This window comes from Mauremys reevesii, linkage group 8 (assembly GCF_016161935.1).
Source record: "Mauremys reevesii isolate NIE-2019 linkage group 8, ASM1616193v1, whole genome shotgun sequence".
Taxonomy (NCBI): domain Eukaryota; kingdom Metazoa; phylum Chordata; order Testudines; family Geoemydidae; genus Mauremys; species Mauremys reevesii.
Window position 1 is genome coordinate 65,567,969 of NC_052630.1, and position 27,970 is coordinate 65,595,938.

At 43.3% G+C, this 27,970-nt stretch overlaps 1 protein-coding gene across 12 annotated transcripts in view; it reads left to right on the plus strand.

The window, feature by feature from the left end:
- Positions 1 to 27,970, plus strand: part of NEK7 (NIMA related kinase 7) — a 158,071-nt gene that overhangs the window by 44,846 nt on the left and 85,255 nt on the right. For all 12 annotated transcript variants that reach the window (XM_039484404.1, XM_039484403.1, XM_039484402.1 and 9 more), the window contains one exon: positions 18,849 to 18,911. In XM_039484404.1, the coding sequence (XP_039340338.1) occupies positions 18,849 to 18,911 (63 nt within the window). The remainder of the gene's footprint in view (positions 1 to 18,848; positions 18,912 to 27,970) is intronic.

Below are 27,970 nucleotides of genomic sequence, written 5' to 3' on the forward strand. Positions count from 1 at the left end.
AAGTAAACTGTCTCTTGTGAGTGGAGACCCCCTCCTCTCTCCAATGCAAAGTCCCGCTCCAAGATGGAGTTTTGGAGTCACATGGGCAAGTCACATGTCCATGCATGACTGTGTTCCTTACCAACCAAGCCACATTCCTGGGAAAGTTCTGATGTGGATAGGTGTCTTTGAGTTCATTGTTGGCTTAAGTAGTTCTTAATTGGGCACTTGATTTGCACATTCCTTTCTCAAGAAGCTGACCAAATGCTTTACTAAGGCTATCAAGCAAATATACAGCCATTATTTTTAACTTTAAGTACAAAAATGATACATGCATACAAATAGAAGGAATGTATTCAGTAGATCATAACCTTTACATAGATATGTTACATGGCATATGTAGCATAAAACATATTCTAGTTGTATATACATTCATAAGCATATTCACATGAAGCCTTGTGGGGTACTCTGTCACAACACTTAATGCTAAAACTAAACTGAACATAGTTTAATCTTTCTTTGATGATTCAGAAGGTACTTCAGGATCTTGCAGTGCCTCATAGTCATCATTATCAACATCATTTATCATTGTAGATGTAGAAGGTGTAGGAGATTGGACTGAATCTCTAATGACCCTATGACACACCCTGGAAGCTGCTTTTTTTGAATAAATCCCTGATACCAGCTTGCTTACTTGTCTTCTGCCTCTTTTGCATAAAAGTAGAGTGCAGAATGTGCAATTGCATAACCTCTTGGGCAGTATACTAGTCCTGGTTACTAGACTGAAGATGATTTGTATTGGGAGATATATATTTTTTTCTCTTTGTGTCTCTTCCACTAGCCTGGTTGTATGGCTTTGAGCAAGTCACATAAGGACAGATTCACAAAGGGGTTTAGGTGCCTCATGCTGCAGAAAGGTGCCCAGTGGGAGTTTCAAAAGCACCTAAGCAGCTTAGGTGTCCAACTCCTATTGACAGGTGCTGAGCTGCGTCGTTCTGGAACTGCCTGAATCTGTCTGTATCTATTGGGTTTCCGGGAAATATCAGAAATGCCGGTTAATAGAGCTTTCTGGTTGATAAAGTGCCAGATAACATAGCTTTTACTGTAGTTCGAAAGTTACTTGTAGCATGCCTAGGGCAGAGAATGTACCCCAAAAGCAAATACATTAGAGTAGAGGCATCTGTAATCGACTTATTAGAACTGAAGTGCTTATTATATTTTGAAGGTGGCACACTTCAGCTGTGTTGATACTTGTTTGAGATCTGTTTCCAAATTTTTAGACATAATTGACAGTTAAATAGTTAATTAAGAACTTTGGGGTGGGAAAACATGTAACAGTGATTGTATGTAAGAGATGGAATGGAGCCCTTGCTTGTGAATTACCTTGAAAACTACAGATAAAAGGGCTGAGAATGACCTGGTTTTGAATGAACGCAAAACAAAATAGAGCTCAAAATCATAGCAATATATTCTCTTTGGGCCAAAGGATAATAATTTATTTCTTTTTTCTTGTACATATGAATTCTCATTACCAAGTTCAGTAATTATAACTATTGAGGGGAAAAAATGACTAAACATATATCTAAGGCTATGTCCACACTGAACTTTTGTCATTACAACTTTTGTGAAAAAAACACCCCTGATTGACAAAAGTTTTAATGAAAAAAAGTGCTGGTGTGGACAGCGCTTTGTTGACAGGAGGCGCTTTCCCACCAACAAAGCTACTGCCCCTCGTTTGGGGGTGGTTTTATTTTGTCGGCAGGAGAGAGCTCTCTCTCCCGCTGCCAAAGAGCGGCTACACTGCATGCCTTATAGTAGCAAGGCTTTAGTGATACAGCTGTGTGTCACTGTAAGCTGCATAGTGTATACATAGCCTAAAATGCACTTTGAAATTGACTGAATTGTATGGTGCTTGTGTATGTTTGAAGACCCACAACTAGTGCCTCCATAATACGTATGGCTATGCAGAGAGGACTTGTAGTAGAGGCTACGTTTACAATGAACTGATTGGACCACTGAAATAGGACAGAAAAAAAGGTGTCAACAAAGTTGATTCTAAAACTTAACATAGCAAACAATTGAGGTAGGAAGTCTAGGGGATATTATATAACAAGCAGTGACTGGGAGGGGTATGAGGGAGCATCATAAAATACTTTTTCTCTTTATGATGTAAAGTTGAAGGTTAATTGAGAGATCATGAGGCCTGTATCATTGGATCTGTTAACTTTCGTTATTTTAACCACAACTGTGACTTTTTAATTGGAAAACCCTTGCTTTTCTTTTAAACTGTAAAATCTCAAAGCAGCCCAATTGATCAGCCTTTATTGTGTGTTTGGTAAGGTGTGTTGTGTGTTTTTTCAAGTGGAGATATCTGAATTCATTAAATTCTTGTTGTGTGTTTTGGTTCTGAACTAATTGTATCATTTATTTTATTCTACACCATACTGTACTTGTTATTTTGTTAGCTTGGTGACAGACAGTTTGTGTTCATCTGTTGGATAGTGCAAGGCTTGGGTATTTGTAGGCATGTTGAGATTAAATCTTAGATTTTCTGTTCCCTAATTTTTTTTTTATATTGTGAATTCATCTCTGTTTAGATTTCATGGACCTCTTCTAGCATTTCTGGGTATTAATAAATTTTGTATTTGTGCTAATGCATGCCTTGTTCGTTTCTCCATCATGTCCATGTTATTCCAGCTATGGGATTTTCTCTGCTCTACAGTACCAGAAGTCAACATTAGAGATGGCAGTTATCAAAAGATTTGGTTCCCTCTTCTGGGAAAACTGCCAGATAGACTGCTTCAAAAGCTGAAACACATTCTAGGAACTTTGATCAACAGTCTTAAAACATTACATTAACTCTTCCTGAAAGTTTCATTTACAGTGCCTAATAAATCAAAAGGTCAAATATGACTTGAAATGCAGGTCAGTTGAGGCAGATGTGGAAAGATAGCCTTGGTGCTTGGATAAGAAAAATCATTTGACAATAAATTTTTGTCTCCATCATAACCAGGCTTATTGCCATTCCCACAATAGGATTTTTGTAGCATACAGAGGCACAGCAATGATGGCTTGTTGTTATCTTGTTCTTTGGTTCTCCGGCCCCCATGTCCTTGGGGCAGTTGCGGGGTGGATCCTGGCGTGCCCTCGGGGTTATCTGGTTATCTTACCCAACGCATTCTTACTCTTTGGCCTATTGGTTTTTTCCTCTAGATGTAGTGTTATTTATTAGGCTGGCAGTTCAACCTTTTATTACTCATTCAAACATACATCTGCAATCACACCCTATTTTACTTAACATACTTCCTACATTTTATTACCTATGCATTCTTTAACATAACTATTCTCAAGTCACTGGGGCATGACAGACTCCAATGAATCTATCCATGCCACTTGTTACACATGAAAAGAAAACAAGCAAGATAGAAATGTAAAAGTGGAGGAACAACAAATTTTGTTCCTGAGTTCAGAAGAACATTTGTAACATGTTATCTTATCGCTTTTAGAAGGGACTCTTCGTCTCTGGATGTTTTTCTACAATTAGCACAGACCTTGAAAACTAACAGGCCTGCTTCAATTAGCACAAACTCAGCAGCTGAGAGAATAGGCTGGGAGAGAGATTTCTTTCTAATAATACAAGCCAAATCTGGGGTCTGTACTGGACCATACTTTCCCCAAAGCATCAATATATATTAATTATTACTTTTAATCCAACAGCACTCTTCTGCTAAAGGTGGTGTCTTACATGTTTTGCACATCTTATTGCAGGTCTTGGAGAATATTTGTGTAGATGGAGCATGAAACCAATCTCGCAGGCTTCCTCATTGGCCAAAAAAAGCCTTTTAATTCCATGAAGAAAACACTTCTTAGTCAATGTACAGTTGTACAGTTACTGATTCTGTAGCAGTAAAGCCTTTTTTATAGACCGATTTGATAAACTTTTGATGGTTTGACTGGTTATTAGTAACAATAATGAGTAAAGAGCTGTAGATCTCCTGAATGGCTTTATCCTGATACCTTGTTTTGATTGCCTTGTGGGTATCCAAAAGATGCCATTGTTTTTCTTTTGGGTGTTACATTAAGTCAATATGTCAGGAAGGACTGTCTCTTGTGATTTGTGAAAAGGGGAAATAACTTTCAGTGTGAAGGCTGGATCCAGGCAAGGCACTGCCTTGTCCAAGTGGAAGGTGCAATATTGAGACTCCATTGACATAGAAAAGGAATATGAATTCTAGCAGGATTAGGAAATGTGAACACTATGGGCCACTGCAGTATCCACCTTGCTTTGCAAGAGCCCTTTTGACTTGGATAGATAACATCCAAAACTACTGTTGTGTGTCCCCATAACAAAGACCATGGGGCTGTCCAGCCATTAACTTAAACTCAATATGGCCAAAATAGACCTCTTATCTTCCTCCCCCAAGTGCTTCCCCCTTCCACCTTTCTCAGTCATTGTGGACCACTCTCTTCCTTGTCACTCAGGCCCATAACCAGGGTATCATCTTGATTTGGCCCTCTCTCTACATCCCTGCATCCACACAATGTCTGAATCATCCTTCTTTCATCCCACATACAATCTCTAAGATCCAGCTTTCCTCTCCATCGACACAGGTTCTCCTCCTCTTGTCATGTCAAATATTGCAACACTCTCCTCTCAGAATTTGACAAATACTATTGTGCTCCAAACTCGTATTCCTGGTTTGTTGCTTTCACAGTATCATTCCTCCCCTGGCTCCCCCATATCAAACACAAATTACTTGTCTTCATTTTTAAGTTCTTTCATGGCCTGTCACTGCCTGTGAAGGTGTTGACTCACCACTGGAGCACATCCCTGTCTGATGTAGCAGCTCTCTCCTTGTCTAGTACCACCCGCCAATGGACACTATGGCACTGCTGTGGTCTGCCTCTTCCTGCCACTTGGTCCTCCTGCAGGTTGCTTTAAAGTCTCTCTCTTCCGGCATACTCAGTGAACAGAAACAAGGGCAGTTAACACAAATTAATAATTCTAAAGTTGGTTTGAGGCTCTCTTCCTTCAGAGGGTGCTTGTCAGTTTGTAATCCTAAATTGAGTTCATAAGTAATAAAGAGGAATGATCCCCTCTCCAACTGAGTCAGCCTCTGGCCTTCCTCTCCCTCAGAGAGAGGCTGTCAGGCAGCTCATCTGGGGAGTTCCTGCCTTCAGTCAGCCCTCTCTCCAGGAGCTGAGCAGTGACTTCTGCTCTCCTCTCTGGTCTGCCATCAACTGAGTCAGGTTTCTCCCTCTGAAGCTCTTCCTTCCAATGTTGACATCTGTCGCAGGTGCATGGGATGGAGCCATGTGAACCCACATTAGCTTGTTAACTCCCCATGTTGCCCTGTATGGAGTTAGTATACTCCATCACACTGCTCATCTATCATATTTTTACAGTATTGAGATGTTGACTCCCACCTTTATTTCTGCAAAAATGCCAGTTTTTATAATTTTTAATTTTTTTTTCAAAAAGCACCTTTGTCCTTTCTCCTATTTAAAATGGTAATTGATTGAAGTTCAAATATTGATAAATATTATACTAAATGTGCACAAAATAGTGTGTTGTAGAACTCAGCTTTGGAAGTATCCCAGGGTGAATAAGATGTCATTGAAAGAGGGACCAGCAGGAGGTGACAGAAATCACTGTTTCTGAGTTCATGTTACCTATAGGCAACAGGAACTAAGAAGAATAAGAATTTTTGCTTTGTTTTATTGTAGATGCCTGCAAGGAGGAGTTATTTTCTTTCTATTTCTTGGCAGTAATTTCACAAACATAAATGCAACATGGTGAGTTTGAATCCCTCTCTTAGGTTAAAGTTTGTGTACCTCATCAACACTCTACACCTCCAATAGTTAGTGAACCAGTATTATGAACTTGTTGGGGATTGAGTTCATAAAATCAGCAAATTCATAAACCTGAACATCTCAAAATTGCAGTAACTATGGTGCATAAATTGCAGTATGGTGTGCTGCATTGCTTTCTTCTTGTCTTTCAAACCACTGCAAAGCGATGTCCAATGTATTGAAGATACCAGAATGTGGAGGGATATCAACTAGTTTTTCATTGACATTGCTTTCGTTATGTGATATTTTTCCCACCCAGCCCCACCTTCCAGTCAGGAAAAATTGTACATATAACTGGTCATTTGTAACACTGGTGTTCATAAAATCGTGGCTGTACTGTAATGTTCCTGAATCTCTGTCCTGCATGATTATATGGCCAAGATTCTATTTTAAATGTTGCTCAACTAAAACCACAGTAAAAGATGGCATTTTTGTAATTCCTTTAATTGGGCGAGGATATTGTTCAACCATGCTAGGGGAATATCTACACTAAAGATGTACTTCAGGTTAATTGATTGCCATTGAGATAGTTAATACATTTGTAAAGTCTAGTTTGGATAGTCCCCAAATGCTTGTTTCAGGACACAGATGTTAGTTGTGTTTGTACTCCAGGCTATGTCATCACTGCCCCAAAAGGTGTGTTTTTACGGAGAGATAACTAATGCACACTAGTAATCTTGCTATAAAGTTTTAGTGGAGACAGGTCATAGGTAGCTTTTATCCCAGTATAGTTAGAGGTCAACGCTATATATTCCACACCCACAGTTTACTTTTCCTACTTACATCATGATAAAACTTACCCTAGTTTCCTCTAGGGTTTTATAGCGAGATAACATGCGCTGATGCTCTCACACCACTTTTTTTTGGTGTGTGTGTGTGTGTGTGTGTGTGTGGTGGGGGAGCTGTGAAGACATAGCCCTACGGATCAGCTTGGGATAAACTACAAACTTTGTAGCTTGAAACAAATATTTGAGGAATTTCTAGAATAGTCTTTACAAATATGTTACTACCTTGAATCAATTGGCTATCAACTCAGATTAAAAAAAAACTCATGAAGATATTTCCTAATAAGAAATGCATTTCTTTTGCATTATGTTATTGTGACAATATGAAACGTCAAACTGTTTTTTACTAAATAAAGCCCATCTTTTCTTTCTTGACTATTTTTATCTTAAGATTGTAACGTGAAGGATTCATAACTGCCTAGTGGCAATAACTTCTTGTTTAAGGATCTATGAGTTGCACATACAGTGTGGTATAGTCAATTCAAGGCTGCTCAGGAGTCAATACAGTATATAGGGTTGCATACTTCCTCAAAATTCCTTCTAGAGAATGCATCACAGTTGTGCCTTACATTGTTCTGTGCTTTCCCCCTTTCATTCCAACACTTGAGACCCTGTGTTAGAGGATCAAAAAATAAATCCTTTTATCTAGTACTCATATTAATTATTCATTGTGCATTGTCAGTGGATTGCCACTTGAGGCTTGAATTAGTGCTAATTAATCTTGTAGTTTCACATTTTATAGAACATGGTTACCACAGCATTGCAGTGGTCTGGTTACAAAAACACTTTGTTGCCCATTTTCACCATTCATTGTCATATCTTATAATATCTTTTCATTTAACTCATTATTTTGTTTACTGTATGTGGTTATCATAGGTTTATCTTGCCATAGTCATATTCATGGTCCATTGTATAATGAATTATTCGTATCAACCCTTTTTTATTTTAAACCTTTTTATTAAAACACAAAAATGTATTTGTTTATGGGTCAGATGCTCATTTAATCATCATGAGTAAAAAAGCCTTTATCTTTCTAACATCAGAGAAGAGATCTGGGAAAAATACTTAACTGTTGAGAGAGAATTACCAAGTAACTCCTGCTTGGTGTGTCCTGAAAATAGTATCGTTCAAAGCTGACACACTCATTCCTTTTACCTCAAAAGTTGAATTTAGATTGGTAGTTAGTTGGCTTTGGAAACAATGATTTTGTATATACCATGTGGTTGTTAAATGTATGTAAAAGTCTTCTGATGTATTTGTATGAGAGTTTCTAAAGACTGTGTGTGAACACAAGCCTACGTACAAGGGATTTAAGCAGAACGGTGGTTTTGTGTTTTCTTTAGTGTATATTCAAATTGTGCAATTATATAGTGGGCAATTTTTGATCTTTACTTTGCAGTAACTTATAAACCATTCTAATGCTCTTCAGTCTCATCAGTTAGTCCTTATTGATATCACTTGAAACATCTTTCTGTTTCAGCTTTTCAGAATTTCGAAATAATTGTAGTTATCTATCTACCTCATAAAGGTAATGAGGAACAGAAAGCTAATTTAATGCACTGATATGAGTTTACTTAGTGTCGTGGCAAGGGCTTCTGTTAAAAATTTTTTTAAAGGCCTTCTTGACTCTCTTCATTTGTATTGACTAATTGTAGAGTGAGAGTTTATTTTAAGGAGACTTAGTTATGATCCTCTTTGTGAAAATAATAGATATTAGGCAACCTGTCACGCAAGTTTAAAACTGTTTTAATATCAATTCCACTTGTTGTGTTTTCCATAGCAGAAATAATGACTCTGTATAAGTCTTATGAATATCATAGACCACAAAATCAGCAACTGGGAACAACATAATTAAAGTATTTCATATCTATTCATATCTAACCTAGAAGCAGCAAAGAATCCTGTGGCACCTTATAGACTAACAGATGTTTTGTAGCATGAGCTTTCGTGGGTGAACACCCACTATATATAAGCAAGCAAGAAGCAAGCTAGAGATAACGAGGTTAGATCAATCAGGGAGGATGGGGCCCTGTTCCAGCAGCTGAGGTGTGAAAACCAAGGGAGGAGAAACTGGTTCTGTAATTGGCAAGCCATTCACAGTCTTTGTTTAGTCCTAAACTGATGGTGTTAAATTTGCAGATGAACTGGAGCTCAGCAGTTTCTCTCTGGAGTCTGGTCCTAAAGTTTTTTTGCTGGAGGATGGCCACCTTAAAATCTGCTATTGTGTGGCCAGGGAGGTTGAAGTGTTCTCCTACAGGTTTTTGTATATTGCCATTCCTAATGTCTGATTTGTGTCCATTTATCCTTTTCCTTAGAGACTGTCCAGTTTGGCCGATGTACATAGCAGAGGGGCATTGCTGGCATATGATGGCATATATTACATTGGTGGACGTGCAGGTGAATGAACCGGTGATGGTGTGGCTGATCTGGTTAGGTCCTGTGATGGTGTTGCTGGTGTAGATATGTGGGCAGAGTTGGCATCGAGGTTTGTTGTATGGGTTGGTTCCTGAGCTAGAGTTACTATGGTGCGGTGTGCAGTTGCTGGTGAGAATATGCTTCAGGTTGGCAGGTTGTCTGTGGCGAGGACTGGCCTGCCACCCAAGGCCTGTGAAAGTGTGGGATCATTCTCCAGGATGGGTTGTAGATCCCTGATGATGCGTTGGAGGGTTTGAGCTGGGGACTGTATGTGATGGCCAGTGGAGTCCTGTTGGTTTCTTTCTTGGGCTTGTCTTGCAGTAGGAGGCTTCTGGGTACACATCTGGCTCTGTTGATCTGTTTCCTTATTTCCTCATGTGGGTACTGTAGTCTTGAGAATGCTTGGTGGAGATTTTCTAAGTGTTGGTCTCTGTCTGCGGGGTTAGAGCAGATACGGTTGTACCTCAGTGCTTGGCTGTAGACAATGGATCTTGTGGTGTGCCCGGGATGGAAGCTGGAGGCATGAAGGTAGGCATAGCGGTCGGTAGGTTTTCGGTATAGGGTGGTGTTAATGTGACCACCACTTATTTGCACCGTGGTGTCTAGGAAGTGGACCTCCCGTGTAGATAGGTCCAGGCTGAGGTTGATGGAGGGGTGGAAGCTGTTGAAATCATGGTGGAATTTTTCCAGAGTCTCCTTCCCATGAGTCCAGATGATGAAGATGTCATCAATGTAGCGTAGGTAGAGAAGGGGCGTGAGTGGACGGGAGCTGAGGAAGCGTTGTTCCAGGTCAGCCATAAAAATATTGGCATATTGTGGGGCCATGCGGGTGCCCATAGCGGTGCCACTGATCTGGAGATATATATTGTCATTAAATTTGAAATAGTTGTGTGTGAGGATAAAGGCACAGAGCTCAGCAACCAGTTGTGCTGTGGCATCATCAGGGATACTGTTCCTGACAGCTTGTATTCCATCAGTGTGTGGGATGTTTGTGTAGAGAGCCTCTACATCCATGGTGGCTAGGATGGTGTTCTCTGGAAGGTCACCAATGCATTGTAGTTTCCTCAGGAAATCAGTGGTGTCACGGAGATAGCTGGGAGTGCTGGTAACATAGGGTCTGAGTAGAGAGTCCACATATCTAACCTTTCAGTCTTGTTTGCTGATTAATATTAGCTGAAGATGGAGTTAATTGATTTGTCATAAAGCTACTAAGCTGTAATATTTATAATTATAATCAAAATACTGACACAACCTTATTCATAGTGGTGTATTAATGGGCATTTTATAGTAAACCACCAATGGAAACTTTTCTTACATGGTAATCTGGTCTCTTGGGATTCTTTTAAGGCAATCAATTTAATAATTACAAGGTGGTATATGCAGTTTGGACAGCCACTTGAAAGGATGTTCTTAAGCTTCTGAAATCTCCTTTTCTGTAGTTTGTTTTTTCTGTCTAGAATGTCCGATATTGCAGTGTCTTCTTCCATTGGTAAAATAATTTATTTTTTGTTCAGGTTTGTAATATTAATAGTCTCCTTCAGATCTGACAAAAAGAATACAAACTTCTTGTGCAGGCTCAGGACTTTCTGAAGAGGCTTATTACAGTATGAGGTGACTGTTCAGTGTCAGATCAGAAATCTCATTTACTGGTTCTAAAACAGAATCTAACCAACCAGTTTTGAATCAGATAGGACAGAATCCCTAGAGTGACTGCAAATCTCGAGATGGCTTGCAAACCTCAAATTTTGGAATGTTTGTTTTGCTAAACCAAAAATCCCAGATGGCTGAGCTGTTACTTGCACCTTCTTAAGAGAGGAAAATGATTAGGTATAGGCCTGAGGTCTGTCTAATTTGAAAAATAATATAACCTAAGGCTATGTCTATATTAGAGACTTTACAGTGCTACAGCTGTACCGATGCAGCTGCGCTGCTGTAAAATCTCTCGTGTAGCTGCTCTGAGCTGATGGGAGAGAGCTCTCCTGTAGACATAATAAAACCACCCCCAAGGAGCAGCGGTAGCTATGTCTGCTACAATGGCCTGAATATCAACCATGTTCATGCAGCAGGTCTGATGCAGTGACCCTTCAGGAATTTGTGACCTTCTTAAAAACCCAAGTATTGTTTAGTTTAAACAGTAGAAGCAAAGCATTTAGAGAAGGATTTGCATAAGTCTACATGCATGTCTGTCTTACCTAAAGGCATGTGATCCCCTGATGGTGAGCTAGGTAGGCCTTAACATCTTCAGATACCACAGCAGGTGGTGGGTATCCGTCTGCTGTCCCTGAACAACTACTCGTGTACAGCTCTTCTTTTCCTCTCCCATCCCCTCCCCAGAGAATCTTTTAAATATGCTTATACAGATGCCCCCCAGGTTACGCAAACCCGACTTCTGCAAATCCGCACTTATGGAAAAAGCTCCGTAAGCTAGAAATAGGAGGGTGTGGTGTGTTTGTTTATTTATTTTTTTTTGGTGTAATGGTCGGGAGTATATTTCTGACTTATGCAAAATTCGAGTTACGCAAGGCATTCCAGAATGGAATGCTTGCGTAAGTTGGGGAGCATCTGTAGTCCCTTTGAGCTTTTGTTTTCTAATCCTTTTCTTTAAAACATATTGTATCTTAACCATCCTTAAAGCCCCCCTATTAAGCTACACCAATATGGTATTACAGTAACCATCCCAGTAACCAGTTCAATATAGAGTATTAATAAATTGTTATAAAGCAGCGCCATTGTCATAACAACTACATCTGCACTAGGGCTTTTGCCATATAGAAATGTCATAATAAATAGAAGAAATTACACCCCTAACCAATATTACTATATTGGCAGATGTTTCTAGTGTAGACCTGGCCTGAGCTATGGTCTCGTTGGGACATTTTGAAATGTCTGCCCCGAAGCTTTGAAGAATTCTGTCTTGTATTGATATAATACAGTTGTAGTGATTGACCCTTTATGGTCAAGAGCGAGAAAGTGTTGGAACAATTCTTGATGTTATTGAATCTAAGCATGATCCTGTATGACCCTAAGCTGCGTGGTTTGTGTTAATTGTATATTGTGGAGGAGAATGAACGTTTGGGAGGGTGCAACATGAACTGAGTGTTGTGATGGCTGAAATACGGAACCTTCACTTTCCTGGGCATTCGCTTCTGGGGCCCTAAAAGATGACCAGGTAGGGACCCTTTTCTCAAACTCCCCAATATTCTGGGTAGAAACCGTACTCCACCCCAAATGGCTGCATGTCATACGATAAGCAACAGTTTGTACTTGTCTGAAAGTACACAAACTTTTTTTAAGGAAGTTTTCTTTTTATTGTGTGAATCAAAGAATTTGTGTAATATGCAGTAAATTGCTCTGCTTCAATTAAACGACTGTGTATGGTGCTGTGTTTTGTCTTCTATTTCATGTTCCTCTCTTCCTATATACATCCTAGGTTTTTCTGCATCTGTTGATAGCTTCTCTAGTTCTGTTATGTTTTTAGCCTGTTAAATGATTGAGAGAAAGGAGATGGAACCTGGCTACGCATACCATTTGTGACTGACAGTCTTTTTTCCTCTGGTTTTTGGAAGTTGGAGAAGGCTTTCTGAATCTTGCTTTGTATGGGAGAAGAACAAGGACTATACCAAATACAATTACCAATACTGCAATTTCCTCCTCCATGTATGGTGATCAGTTTTGTCTTTTGAATATTTTTGTAAAACTTTACCAGTGTCTTATAAGCCAACATATGTTACACATATAGCACATCATATTATGTATTGCACATCTCATTAACATATTATATATGACTGTTAGCACAAAATTATGGTAAATTGTATTAGGTTCACTCCTGCCCACTTATGTCAAGAGGGTATATATCCCACAATACCTTGCAAAGCTAAATGTAGTGTTTGGCCTTAACGAATATAAACCCAGACAAAATAAAGATAAATGAGTGTTCTACCATGGTACAAGGTAGGATGTGCCTTCATGGCCCAGCTGGTTTGGAATGCTGTATTCAAAAACAAAAGATAAGGGGTAGACAGTGGTAACAGAAAAACAAGGTAAAAAGCTGATTGGTGGATTCCAGGTTTGGGTGATGTATAGAGTGCTTTAATTTGTAAGCAAGTCTGCTATAAATACAGCAAGTTTTGGGGGAATATTTTGGGAGTGTACCTTCTGTGTAAGGTGACCTGACATACTGTGAGAAACAGTTTCCCAGAAGGATCAGTGATGTAGTAACTCTTTCCTGTACTGTACTATTGCAGACTTTTAGTAATGAATTGGTTATTTGGTCACTTGAATGCGCCTCATAAAGAGTCACATGTGTAGTGAATCAACTGGCTATGGATTTTAATCAATAGTCTTCAAATATTTAACATGTTTGTGGCACAAAAAACTACAGCAAAATGTAATTTGTCTGGCTGGTTGGTGTAGCTTATATTCAACATGGATCAGTTTGTTGTACATTTGTTGGCTGAGATCAAATTTTATAGTCTTCTCCCATGTCACAGAATAAAAATACAAACTGTACAAATCCTTTCTATAACTTAAATAACTCTCTACTATCACTTTGTGAAAATAAATTGCTGTTCTCCATTAAGAGAGTTGTCCTCTTTTGGTATCAAAAAAGGGGTTGTATATAGCCCCCTCTGGTGATAGTTAATGCTGAACCCACATCAGCTGTGTGTGTATGTTGGGGAAGTGGTGGGGAGTCTTTACAGATAGTATTACTGACATAATGCAATCAGCCCCATCAACCAAGGGAGCCATGTGACATGATAAAAAAAAACATTTTGATGAATTTGGTAAATTATCCTGCTTCTTAATCGAACTGCTGTCAGTCATTTAAAGCACAGAGAGTTCTATGGATGATTTTTCAAGAATTCCTGTTGTTTCATTAGTGGGTCTCCCATGAGAAGATAATTCCAGTTGTGCATAGTTTTAAATCTGTAGATTTGAGTGCAGATTTAATTGAAGTTTTCAAAATGAGTTCGGTGGTGTATATAAAAACCTGTTAATGGATTTATAGGTTTTGCATGGAAGAGTTTTGAAGGCGTTTTTGAATTGTATTTTAATCATGACATGAAAACTTAGTTGAACATTTAAAATTCGCTAGTCAGCAATGTATAGCACATAAAAACAAAATCTAGGTAGCCGAGGGATGGCGGGGAGAGAAAATATCAAGTTGAGTAAATTTTGGTTGGCTTTTATACAGTCTAGGGTGTGTTTGTGTGTGTATATGGTAGCCCTAATGGAATAAAAGTAGTATGTGTAAAAAAGGATATTTGAAAATTGGTGACTGAGCCATAGCACGACAAATGGGCTGTAAACTGAGAGACTAAAGTGATTTGCCACTAATTCTGCATGCACTGTGAAGTTTTATGACCTCTGGTCTCCTTCACTGCCACAATTTTACCTGCTTATTTTTCTCCATTATCATTAAATTTTTCTCTGATCATTTCTTGTTCACTTTATCGAAGTTTTCCATGTACCCGCCTCCAGGTTTGTCAGTCTTTCCCCAATAGTATCCTGCCTGCCCCAAAGCTCTCTCGTTTTTATAAACTACCCTTTAACACATTTCAGTAATTCCCTTACTGACTGAATTTAACATTTTGTGTTTCCCGGAAGATTGTGATATCTGAATAATTGAAGTCCCCCAGGACTTATCAACAAGTCTTAAGACTTTAGATCAGTGTCAAGGTGTGAGGGAGCAGAAAAACTGTCGCCTGGCACAGGGGAGGTTAAAGAAAATGTTTGGATTCAGCTAGCCCTGCCTCACTATACCTGCGGCCAGTGCCAGTCCTGGAGTGGGGAGAAACAAAGGGAGCCTGGATCAGTAAGGGGGTGACTGGTGAGGAGCCAGGAGCTCTCTGTCTGCCTGAATGGATGGATCAGCGACCTGCCAGCCAGTGTAGCCGCTTCAGGCAAGTAAGGGTTCCCCTGCCAAGAGGAGGCTGCAAATAAGCCCCAGCACTCAGGGCAACTGGACTAGCGTGGCCATGACCCAAACTGAAGAGACTTGTAGGAAGTAGCCCAGGGAAGTAGATCTTGACTCCCTGCCAGGAAGGAGACCCCTTCTCTCCTGTTTAGGTGTTGATCTGCACAGGCCCCAGGCTGGGACCCAGTGGAGAGGGTCCCCCTACCACCTCTTCCCTCCCCTCCCCCCCCCCCCCCATACAGACTAAAAAGATCAGTGATCTAGCCACTAGGCTGCCCAGCCCCAAAACACCCTATCACACAAGGGGATTAAGTAGGGATGGTTTCTTCATTTTGGTTTTGAGATCTATAGCAGATGGTGACTATGACTTCTCCTTTTCTAGTCATGTCCCTAACCTTACTCATAAATTTTCAACTTCTATCTTTTCCATTAGTATTGGTTTGACATTATATCAATAATTTAATGTATGATACTAGCCCCCCTTTCTCTGTTACATCTGACATGACTTTATTTCTAAGTGTTGACATTCCATTCATATGACACATCCTGCCATGTGTCTATTTTTTCACAGTCTCCTTCCTGATTCATTACTTCTAGCTCAGTCTATTTCTTATTACTGTAGTACTAACATACAAAGAGTTGAGGGATTTCTTTCCTATTTCCTGTTAATTAGCTTTTTTCTTTATGGCTTGACTTTTTAATAATGAACCTGGTAATATCTTTTTCATAAGTCAAACCCCAGATCCACCCTAATCTAGATTTTTTTTTTTTTTTTTTTTTTTTTTTTGGGCAGCCTTGAGATCACAAGATTCTAAATGCTCAAGTGGAGGCTAGTCACTACACACTGTACCCTACACGAATGGAAACAAATCTTAAGGATTCTCAGGATTCCTTCTATTTGGTTTAAAGATTGGCATTAGATAGTGGCATCGCAAATGATGGAACACACTGTGGCTTAAGCGCTCATATGATGCTGGCTGTAGTATTATATCAGTGCTCCAAATAGAGTGCACTGGCTTTTGATTATTGAATTGATTTTTTTTGGCTTGGGGCAGACTGCCTTTCTCCTAGTACTTTTACTCAGCAGTTGAAATCACTCGAGGTGCTGACAGTCCTTTCGTTTTCTTATATCTGGGGGCTGGTGGCAGGGTGTTCTCAGGAAAAAGCCCTCGGCTCTTGACTCATTCATCACTTTTCTTCAGTAGAGCCTGCTTTTGATCATCGTAAGCGAACATAATTCAGCTTTTCCTGAGGAGCATCTGAGAGAGATGATAAGCATGCAGTATAAACTGAAAAAAGTCTAATAAAAGATAATTTATAGTGCTACATAAACAAACATAGCTAATGTGAGTCATGTTCCTTGTTCTGAACAGCTTGCAATCTTAACAGGACAGTTTTTCAGAAAAGGGCTGGTGTGTGGATTTAGTAGAGACGAGGAGGTAGGAAGGATTCCTGGAAGAAATATAGTGTTGAGATTTAGTTAGTTTGAGGCTAGATATCTCAGGAGGGAGAGAGAGGGTGTTTAGCAAACAAAATGAAGAAAACTGTTCCAGTTGCACAGCTACACTATCGTAGAATGCAAAGCAGAGTAAGAGAAAATCAAAGGAAACAGTAGGGTCAAGCACAGAGAGTGATATTTGGAGGAAATGAGAGCAAAAGGATAGACATTGTAAGATAAGGACAAAGAGCCTAAATCATAAGAGTCAGGAAGCCGGTAAAGGGGATGATGTGGCTGGCATGGAAGGAGGCAAGGATGAGACTTCACAGTGGTATTTTGAGCAGATGGGAGAGTGGAAAAGAGGTGAAAAGCAGCAGTGTCAGAGTAAGAGGCTATAAAAGTCAAGGTGAGAGATGAGAACAAGAAACAAGTGTCCTAGCAGTGAGGTTAGTGAGGAAAGGGCAGACTTTGTTTATATTGATGAGGAAAATGTGGGAATGTGGCTGGCGGGTGAGGGTGAAAGAAGAGTCAGATGATAGTGAAGTTATGATCGTGAGACAAGAAAAATAAGTAGAGCCCTACGCAGATACAAAATGTGTATCCGCATCTGATCCACTATCCGCAAAAATTATCTGCGAATCTGTGGGGTCTACAATGGGGGCTGAGCTGAGGCTACGAGGCATTCCCCTGCCAGAGCCTGGTCGGGGAGAGCCACGGGCAGCTGTGGGGATTCATTGCGGGCCTTCTACCTGCTCTAGGCCTGGTGGGGAACCTGGGGGGTAGAGACATGGCCGGGGGCTGTTCTCAGCCCCTGCCCCACTGCAGGCAGGTGGAGGGTCTGCTGCGGCTCCTCGCGGCTCCGTGGCTGGGCTCCACGCTGGCTTGGCTGGGGGTAAAGGGGAGACCTGTGGAGTTGCCCAGGGGCTGCTTGGGTCCCCTGCCCAGAGCAGGTGGAGGGTCTGCCCCAGCTCCCTACAGCTGCCTGCCCAGCTCTTACTGTGGCTGGACTGCAGCTCCGAGCTGCTCCCTCCCCGGCTGGAGCCGGGTTGTGGGGAGTCACGGTGGACCCTCCATCTGCCCTGGGCAGGGGGCCCGAGCAGCTCCCGCCTAGTGTCCCTGCCCCTTCAGGTCTCCTGCCAAATGTCCCAGCCTCCCTGCTCAGTGTCCCTGCCCCCAAGCCCCTCCTCCCAGTGTCCCTGCCGCGCTCCCTCCCCCCAGGGGAGGTGGAGGGACCCAGGCTCCCCACAGTTGCCAGCATGGCTCTTCCCGACCCGGCTCCGGTGGGGGACAGCTTGGAGCCGCAGCCCAGCCAGGGTAAGAGCCAGGCAGGCCCTCCACCTGCCCTGGCTGGGGGCCCAAGCAGGCCCCTGCCCAGTGTCCCTGCCCCCCAGACCTCCCACCCAGGGCCGGTGGAAGATCCATGCTGCGATTCCTCACATCTACCTGCCCTGTTTTTACAGTCAGAGTCCTGCTCAATTACAAAATTTGTATCCTCATCTGTGTGGCAATCCGCAGAAATGGTTCACGGATACAAAGCAGATACCCGCGGATTTGCAGGGCTCTAAAAATAAGGTAGTTGTCAGTTAAGATAGAGAAGGGATGCAGCAGAAAGGGATGAGGAAGGACGGCTAAGTTCAGTGTCTGAGACAATGAGCTTGAGATGGCAGGAGAATAAGAGGAAGTTGGAGTGTCAGAGTGGACTTCAAGTGAAGAGTTTGGGGGTAGATGTGCAGATGTCAATAAATAGAAGTGGTAATGAAATCCTTGGGAGTGATGCTGCTGTCAATGTAAGAGTACAGTTGGAAGAGAGAAAGGTACCAAACTTGGAACCTGAAAGGATACCAACAGAAGACAGTGGGAGGTTGAGGAGCCATTAGGTGATGCTGAAGGTTAGCAATCTATAGGGAAAATGGAGAGCAGAGTTAAGACTGAAAGGAGAGATGATTAAGAGGGCATAAAGTATTTAGAAGTTAATTACGCTAATGCTTTCTTGTGGTGGACTATCATTCTGTGGCTCTACTTTGTTTAGGTCATGTGCTGTTTGGCAGTCAGGTTGTTTTATGCTCATAAATACTAATTCAGGGCTGTGGAAATGTGCTTTTGAAAATATTATTAATAAACATTTCAAATATTATTTCACATTTGCTACCAGAAGAACATGACTCAGTATAGAATACTCAGTTTGTATTTATTTAAAAAAAAAAGCTTGAAAAAGACTGAAAATGTACTAATGATAATTGCTTTTGTTTTGTGAGAAGTAGTATCTGAAAGAATATTACATCTGTTTCAGTACTAAAACTTGTACTAAGGATAATAGAGTTAGTTCTTATTGCAATGCTGTGTTTTCCCATAAAGTGCTTAGCATGCTTTTGGTGGCACTATAAAATAATAATTGATGATGATGTCACAGTGTTTGCTGCTGTTAAAAAAAAAAAAAATTAAAAAATGTTTTTTTGTGCAGATATTTGATTTAATGGATGCCAAAGCCCGGGCTGACTGCATCAAAGAAATAGATCTTCTTAAGGTAAAGATTTGTTAAAGAATTTCATAGGTTTAATTATAATTTATTATTTTTTTTTCTTTCACTCTGACAGTAGATGGTGATGAAGTATCCTCTCTCTTATATATGATACTTTTAAATGTAATACTTAAAGATTTCCATTTAATTTCATTTTTCATTTCTTGAAAAAATAAACTTTCTTTATAAGGAGGCAAGTATTCAGAGGCAGAAGACATTAAACTGCAAGCTTTCATGTTCGAACATTTGAAGGAAACACAAGAAGAAGATACTGAATAAACATTTTATATCATGTACAATAATGCACTGATTTTTTTAAAGTGGGTTGAATTTAAATTACTATTTCAAGTAACTAAAATATGGGTATGGCTACACTTGCAGCCGTACAGCGCTGCTGCGGGAGCGCTCGTGCGGCAGCGCTTTGAAGTGTGAATGTGGTCGCAGCGCCAGCCCTGGGAGAGAGCTCTCCTGGCGCTGCAGGTACTCCACCTCCCCGAGGAGATTAACTTACAGTGCTGGGAGCCGCACTTTGCAGCGCTGTAACTTGCTGTGCTCAGGGGTGTGTGTTTTTTCATACCCCTGAGTGAGAAAGTTGCAGCGCTGTAAAGCGCCAGTGTAGCCAATGCCTATAGTTCTTCGAGTACTGTCCCTATGGGTGTTCCACCGTAGGTGCACTTGCATCCCTGCACTGCTGAGCAGTGAACTTTGGTAGCCCTGTTTATTGAGCCTGCACATGTGCTATTCTCTCTTCCGCCGCCCCCCACCCCCCCCCAAAAGTCTGGCTGGAGACTAACTAGTGTTGTGTGGACGAATCTCTGTCCCTTCCTTCTCAACTGCCCCTGGGTAGGGACCTTGCTATTAGCTGTCCCTTCATCCACTTGTTAACCTATTGTTTGAACTTAAGTAGTTACTAATCTTTCTTTTATCTGTTAGTTTAGAGCAGGGGTTGGTAACCTTTCAGAAGTGGTGTGCCGAATCTTCATTTATTCACTCTAATTTAAGGTTTTGCGTGCCGGTAATACATTTTAATGTTTTTAGAAGGTCTCTCTCTCTCTCTATAAGTCTATAAACTATTGTTGTATGTAAAGTAAACAAGCTTTTTAAAATGTTTAAGAATCTTCATTTAAAACTTAATCTGGGGTGCACGCACCTCCTGGGACAGGGACGGTGCAAGGATATTTTGCACCTTAGGCGAAACTTCCACCTTGCCCCCCACACCCGTTGCACATTGGTTCATTGAGGGGCAAATCCCAACGAGCCTTTATAGACCCCAGGGGCCAGCCATGCCCAGAGGCTGCTCCCTAGACCAGGTTCCCCCTCTCCCCGCCCCCTGAACTCCCCTGGAGAGTGCACAGCCTGCGAGCCCTCTCCACCCCACCCAGGTGGCCTCCACCCTGAGTCCACTCACTGGCTTTGCTGGGCTTGGGCCGCTGCAGCAGCTCGGCAGGGAGGAGCCACCTTCCAGAGGCACTGGAGAGCCAGAGTGTCCCGCTTGCGGCAGCAGCGAGCCCCAGCCATGGAGGAGCTGACGTGGTGCAGGGGGGCAGCAGCCCTGCAAAGGCAGCAGCACCGCTAACGGGGAGCAGCTGTGCCCTGCCACCTCTTCTGCCCAGGCTGAGGCCCGTCGCCCCCCCGGGGGCTCCTGCAGGCTGCAGTGGATGTATGTGGGTGCCAGCCCCCATGTGCCTCCCAGCTCCCCCCTCGCCTAAGGTTACCATATTTCAACAATCAAAAACGAGGGGGGAGCCCTGCCCTAGTCCCACCCCCATCCACTCCCTCCCACTTCCCACCCTGATTTCCCTGGTCAGAACCCCATACCCCCCCCCCCGCTCCTTGTCCCCTGGCTGCCCGCTCCTGGAACCCTTGCCCCTAACTGTCCCCCTGAACCCCACCCCCTACCTAAGCCTCCTTGCTCCTTGTCCCCTGGCTGCCCCCTCCTGGAACCGCCCCCCACCCTAATTGCCCCCCTAGGACACTACCCCCTACCTGTCCCCTGACTGCCTCAACCCTTATCCACACCTCTGCCCCCAGACAGACCCCCGGGGACTCCCACGCCCCATCCAACCACTCCCCGCCCCCTGACAGGACCCCCAGAACTCCTGACCCATCCAACCCTCTTCCTGCTCCCTGACTGCCCCCCAATTGTCCCCCAGGACTCCCCTTACCTGGCGCATGCCGGTCAGACACTGGCTCCACGTGGAGGCAAAACTCCACATGGAATGCTGAGGCAGATGGAGTGGGGGAGCTACGGGAGGGTCGTCGTCATCGTCGTCGTCGGCTCACACTTCCGGGAGTTGCAGAACCCAAGCGCGATGAGGGGGGACCTGCAGGGGTGTGTGCCTGCCGCTGGTCTGGGATTCTGGCCGCCAGCCCCGCTCAGCCTCTGCCTGCCTTGGGTTCCGTTCACTCAGCCGGCCGCGCGGAGTGGGGCCAGCAGCCGGGACCCCGGCTGGCAGCCGCGTGCCAGGCAACATCGGCTCGCGTGCAAAAGGTGGCATGTGTGCTGTAGGTTGCTGACCTCTGGTTTAGAGTTTCCTTTGGTTTTTTCTTCTCTTAAAACAAACAAACAAACAAACCCACCCAACCCCCTTGAAACCCAACTACTTTAATTACTTTCACTTTATCTGGGGACTACCCTGATGCTGGGTATGCATGCATGCTATGTACATAAGCTGATAGATTTTGCATGTGGTGTCTCCAGTCATGGTCCAGCTCTGTTCACAGGCTGAACAGAAACAACCTAGACAAACCCCTATCATTACCCACCAAGGTCAAACAATCCTTGAACTGGTGGAAGGACCCAGCAAATGTTTGCACGGGATTCCCGTTCATACAGCTTCTCTCCTTCCCCCGTCACTACTCCTCTCCAACCATGGATCCCTCATAGAGTGGGGAGCACATCTCAGCAACCTCATGACACAAGGCAAGTGGTCACCCACAGAGGGGTGACTTCATATCAGCCTCCTCAAACGCTCAGGAACGCATGTGCTCACTTCTCTCCGCTGATCAGAGGTACACACACACGGGTCATGACAAGCAGCATAGCATGCATGTACTATATAAATCGTCAGGGGCATCCAGAACGCCCTTCCTTTGTGCGGAAGCACTAAAGCTATGGAACTGGTGCATTTCCCACAATGTTACAATATCAGCGTTCTACCTACCAGGAGCGCAAAACATGACAGCGGACACTCTCAGCTGCAAGTTCCCACACGACCACGAATGGAAGTTGAACTCAGTAGTACTCCACGACATATTCAGAAAGTTGGGGACACTGACTATAGACTTGTTTGCCACTTATCTGAACAAGAAATGCCTCCAGAGCAGGCCTTGGACAGAACTCCTTAGGGGATGCTCTCCTTCTCTCATGGGACAAGGGCCTTCTATAGGCTTTCCCCCATTTCGTCTATTGCAGAAAGTCCTGTTAAAAATAAAGAGAGAGCAAATGTCACACTGATTGCTCCCACCTGGCCAAAACAGATGTGGTATCTTTACCTGCCACAGCTGGTGACGTATCTGCCAATCCCTCTTCAACTCACTCCTTACTGCCTCTCGCAGAACAAAGGACGTGCTCTCAATCCCAACCTGCAAATTCTTCAGCTCAAGGCCTGGTTCCTTCATGGTTCCAACATATAGAGAGATCCTGCTCTCAGGAGGTACAGGATGTGTTACTACACAGTAGGAAATTGGCTACCCATTGAACTTACCAGGTTCCAGGTTTGGTGTAATTCCAGACAAATTACCACGACATCTGCTACTCTACCAGTAGTCTTAGACTACCTACTGAAGTCTGGACTGTCCCATAGCTCGCTCAAGGTATGCTTGGTGGCCATAATGACTTTTCATTAACGAACAGAGGGGTTTTTAGATTTCTCGCATCCAACTACGAAGAAGTTCTTCGAGCGTAGTGAACCTCTTTCCCAAACCCAGACATCCTACCCCACCATGGGAACTGAATTTAGTATTAAAGGGCCTGACCAGACTGCCCTTCCAACTTACAGGCAGTTGTTCATTTACACACCTGTCAATGAAGACAGCATTTCTGGTCGCCATTACCTCCATGTGGAGGATAGGGGAGATAGTGGCTCTTATGGCAACCCTCCCCCCCCCCCCCGCCCCTTTACAGTATTTTTTCCTGACAAGGTCATGCTCAGGCCACACCTGAAGTTCATCCCCAAAGTGACTTTAGCCTTTCACAAGAACCAACTCATTCACCTCCCAACTTTTATCCCAAGCCTCTCTCTGATGATAGGGAAGCTATTCTACGCACACTGGACGTTAGGCGAGCCTAGGTCTTCTATCTGGGCAGGACAAAGGCTTTTAGGAAAGCTAGGCTTTTCCTTTCCATTGTGGATAGGACTAAAGGTGCATTGTGGATAAGACTATTGGCCCAGACACTGAGTGGGTCTCAAACTGCATCAAACACTATCATGTTCGCAATGTAGTACTTCCATCTGGAATCCATACACACTTCTCAAGATCGGTTTCCTCCTCAGTCGCCTTCTTCAAGGATTTCCCCATTCTGGAAAACTACACAGCAGCTACCTGGGTGTCTGTGCATTCCTTCGCAGACACTGGGGATTCTGCTTACGATGCTTGATCTGGCTCCTCAGTATTGTCATCCATAACAGAATCGACTCTGAAGTCCCAGCTTCCCATTGGGTCACCTGCTCAGGAGTCCCCTACAGTGGAGCCACCCATAGGGACACTATTCGAAGAAGAGAAAGTGGCTCACCTTGTGCAGTAATGATGGTTCTTCAAGATGTGCTCCGTTATGGGTGCGTCACGACCCCCTCTCCTCCCCTCTACTTCAGAGTTCTCCTTAAGGGGCTCTGCGGTAAAGAAGGAACTGAGGGGGGTTTCCCTGTGCAAGGCTAGTTAGCCTTGAACCAGATGAGGAGGGGGGAACAGCGCATGTGCGGGCCCAGTGGACGCTGCTACCAAAGTTCTCTCATCAGCAGCGCAGGGATGCAAGGGCACCAACAGTGAAGCACCCACAAAGACACGCATCTTGAAGAACTGTTGTTGCTACAAAAGGTGAGTAACTTTCTCTTCTGGCATGATGATAGAAGTTCAGCACATTGTCATATAGGGGAGCTTCACCAGAATAAATTTATCACTGTCACTTCCAGGGTTACTGGAGGCTGATCATGTTGTGAAATAGATTTGCTTAGGGCTCGTCTACATTTGAAACACTACAGTGGCACCACTGCAGTGCTTTACTCCTGGGGGGATTCTCCAGGACTGTGCACCTGCAGAAAGTCCTCCTCTTCTCCCCACCCCCATTTCTTATGTTTCCCTGCAGAAAACAGCAGGGAAGCCACATGGAGGGGGAAATGCACAGGACCTTGGGTGCATTTTGGGGGGGGGGGGGTTGCCCCCCTCCAAACAATGGCAAAGCATGGGGGGAGGAGGAGCACACAGGGTTACATGCTACTGTCCCCCCCCCCCCCCTCATTCTGCAAGCACAGAGCTGCCCAGCCAAAGGAGGCTGTGTCTTGGCTCCGCTGACTCTGCAGGAGTCCTAGTGCTAGTTGTGCTTCCCTTCTGTGTGTTGGGAGCCTTCCTGTTTTCTGTTCTGTGCAACAGTGAGTGCCCGTGGTGGGGCTGGATAGGGGGGCTGAAGGGGTGGGAGGAAGTGGCAGTGGGGAAGGAAGGGGGAGGGGAATGTGGGAGTCCGGGGAGGGGGATGGAGAAGAAAAGGAGATAGGGGAATTGCAGGGGGAAGCAGGAACCTGGCATACTGCATCCCCTCGGCAGCAGCTGGAGCTCCCCCGTTAACCAGGCCTATCAAACCTACATCTGGACATCTCTGACGAGCCCTCCATACTCAGACTCCAACCCCAACTGATCCTCAACCAGCTGCACTGAGCCTCCCCCCCCTCCAGACCCCCCTGCTGAGCCCCATCTCCCCTGCACCTGGAACTCCCCAACGAGCCTCTGTGTATCTAGATCTCCCGCTGAGCCGCCCGAACCCGGATTGCCCCACACAGAAACCTCTCACCCCAGACCTCCCCCCTCCCCACCCCAAGTCCTTCCACACTTGGATCCTGCTGTGCTGAGCCTGCTTACCCACATCTGGTGTACCTGACGCAGAGGGGCAAGGTCCTGAGGTATTTCTGGAGCAGGCCCAGCCCTTGCATTGTGTCAGGGTAAGGTGCAGCCTCACTGCTGAGTCCCTGTACCAGGGGAGGTGGGGGCTTCAGGGTGATCTCCCACCTCAATGCAGCCATGGCCTGTGCTCCCCACTGCCATGCTGGAGCCACATTTATTTATTGACAAATAAAATTTTCAGAATTTTAAAATACCGTATGTGTAATTTTTTGGTGCAGAATTCCCTCAGGAGTAAGTGTTTCAGATGTAGACATTACATATGCCAATGGGAGGGGTTCTCCCCTCAGCATAGGTAATCCACCTCCCTGAGAAGCAGTAGCTAGATCAGCAGAAGAATTCTTCAATTAATCTAGTGCTGTCTACACTGCGGGTTAGATAATCTTAACTAAGTTGCTCAGGGACGTTGATTTATTCACACCCCTGAGCGACATAGCTGAGTCAACCTAATTTTTTAGTGTAGACCGGGCCTTAGTTTCTTGCAAGGAGATGATTTGTCCCTACAGTGTTTTTTGCCATCCAGCTCATAGGGGGGCACTGATGTAGGTTTAAAGCCAGTTGTACCCTTCTATTCAGAAGTAGAATGATTGATAGTAGCCATTAGATGAGTGTGTGATGGAGGGGGAAAAGTGACTGATGGGCTAGGAGAAAACTCACATGCCACAGTCTACATCTTGATGTCCCTGCCTTGAAATGAGGTTCTGTATTCTGCGTTCTGGTCAGTAGCAGAATTCACACAGGTTAATGGAGAACTTTCTGGTCATCTAAAGAAAACTGGAGTTAAGGGTATGCTTGGTAAATTACCTCAAATTGTACATTTTGTAGAGTGTCCAACTTAGCAGCCACTTCCTCATAATATAGATGGAGCTAGTAGCAATGCCTGGTTAAGTTTGTACACTTTCCAGTACAAGCCCTTGTTTTCAGTTTCTCATAAATTGGCCAAACTTCAACCATACAGGTTGAAATTTTCCATGTTTGCTCTCTGCCTCTGATTTTCTTTAGTATTCTGTCTCTCCTTCCCTTCTCCCTGCTCAGTCCAAGAGTTTCAGCAAAAAGGCTTCAGCTGTTTTCAAGAATGAGGTTAGGGGGAAATACATATGCTTTGCCTATGTTAATTTTTTTTTTCAGTTGCTTCTTTGAATATCTCTAATGTATCCATACTTTGGTGGAGGGACTTTGAAATTTGAAAAGGAGATAGTAGTTCTTTGGCCCTAGGACTATTTGCTGTCCTCATTAAAATTTACACATATTTGGGCAATTTGTAAGCTTCTGAAATAGTCGTGTGCACATGCTCAGTAGATCTTATTTAGAGGTTATCTTCTAAAATCTAAAAACTTTCCATCTGTACTGAGATCCCCACTGAGATCTCAAACATTACAACTGCATCAAATGTACTACCAGGATCAGAGTTAGAACCCTAGATGGTGGATTTGTTGCAGTAGTAATGTCAGGTGCCAGGAAGGAGTTCTGGGTGCCGTGAGTTCTGGTCACTGCTGTTCCACTGAATTCTGTGCACTTCGCATGCCTTATTAGTGATCAAAGCCTCATACTCCTATCTTAGCAGTCAGGAAAGTATATTTTTTCATTGTTTTTATAGTTGCAGTAACTGAAAGATGCATAAGGTTTCTTCTGTCAGAGCTGGCAATGGAATTTGAGTCAGATTCTGCACTGCACCTCCTGAAGGGCACAGATCAGGATCGAATAGGGGAAACAAATAGTAATTTGCCAGCTTCCAGAATGTGGACTCCTTTGGAGGCCAGAGTAAATTCTCATTTACTTAGCCTCACTACTTTCAGAATGAATGTGCCAATCTTACATATGTGACCATGTTGTCTTCAACCACTAGGCTATCTGTCTAGGTGTATTATTCTGATGAGTGTAATATCTGAGTGCTTCACAGTCTTCATTGTTTTTATCCTCACAACACTCCTTCGAGACAGGGAAGTCCTAACATAAAGAGACGGATTTACCAAGGTCAGACAGGAAATCTGTGGCAGAGCTGGAAATGGAATCCAGGTCCATCTAACCATTGAACCATCCTTCATCTCTAGAAGGAATTCTAGAGGTCCTGGATTCCAGCCCTACTGATAATCCATAATGGATTTTTTTATTTTAGTTTGCTTTAAAAAATAAAGGAAATTACTTACAAAACACTATTAAAAGAACATTAGACTGTGGGAACATATAAGAACTAAGTTTGCAAAGTCCAAGCACGTAAAAATCAGGAAATGTCAGAATTGAGATTCCCAGAATTTTGCCTTTTGTGCCTATGTGTTTTGATAGTTATTAATTACACAATCACAAACTCTTTGTTCTACAAGTCTCCTTCATTTAATAAAGAGGGTGGACAGCGAATGAGACAGAAGAATGTAAGAAGAAAAAAATTTGGTTTGACCCAGCATGGCCATTCTTATGTTCTCTTGTGTTCAAGGTACTGGACTTAGACCTGGAGAAGCTGGGTTGTGTTCCTGGCTCTGCTACAGACTTCTGTGATGTTGAGCAAGACTATCGTAATGCTTACACACAAGGAGATAGAATTAAGGTTGCATGAGACTGACAGACACCTAGTTCTGTGCCCTTAAAGAACACACCTACTTTAAAAACAAACAAAAAACCCCTAATCCTATACTTCAGCACATTAGCAGTGAGGACATACAATTTTCAGTCATTACAAAACCAGAATTGACTATGTTTGTGTGAAGAATGTGGGAGATATTTGTATTATTTTTTATGAATATAGTGTGTATCTCTTTTTACATACTTGCTATTGTGCTGTTTATTACGTGGGTTCTAAGGCCTTGTCTGCACTGCCACGTTACAGCGCTGAAACTTTCTTGCTCAGGGATCTGACTGCCCCGGACTGATGCAAGTTTCAGCACTGTAAAGTGGCAGTGCAGACAGTGCACCAGCACTGGGAGCTGTTCTCCGAGCACTGGGAACTACTCCCCTTGTGG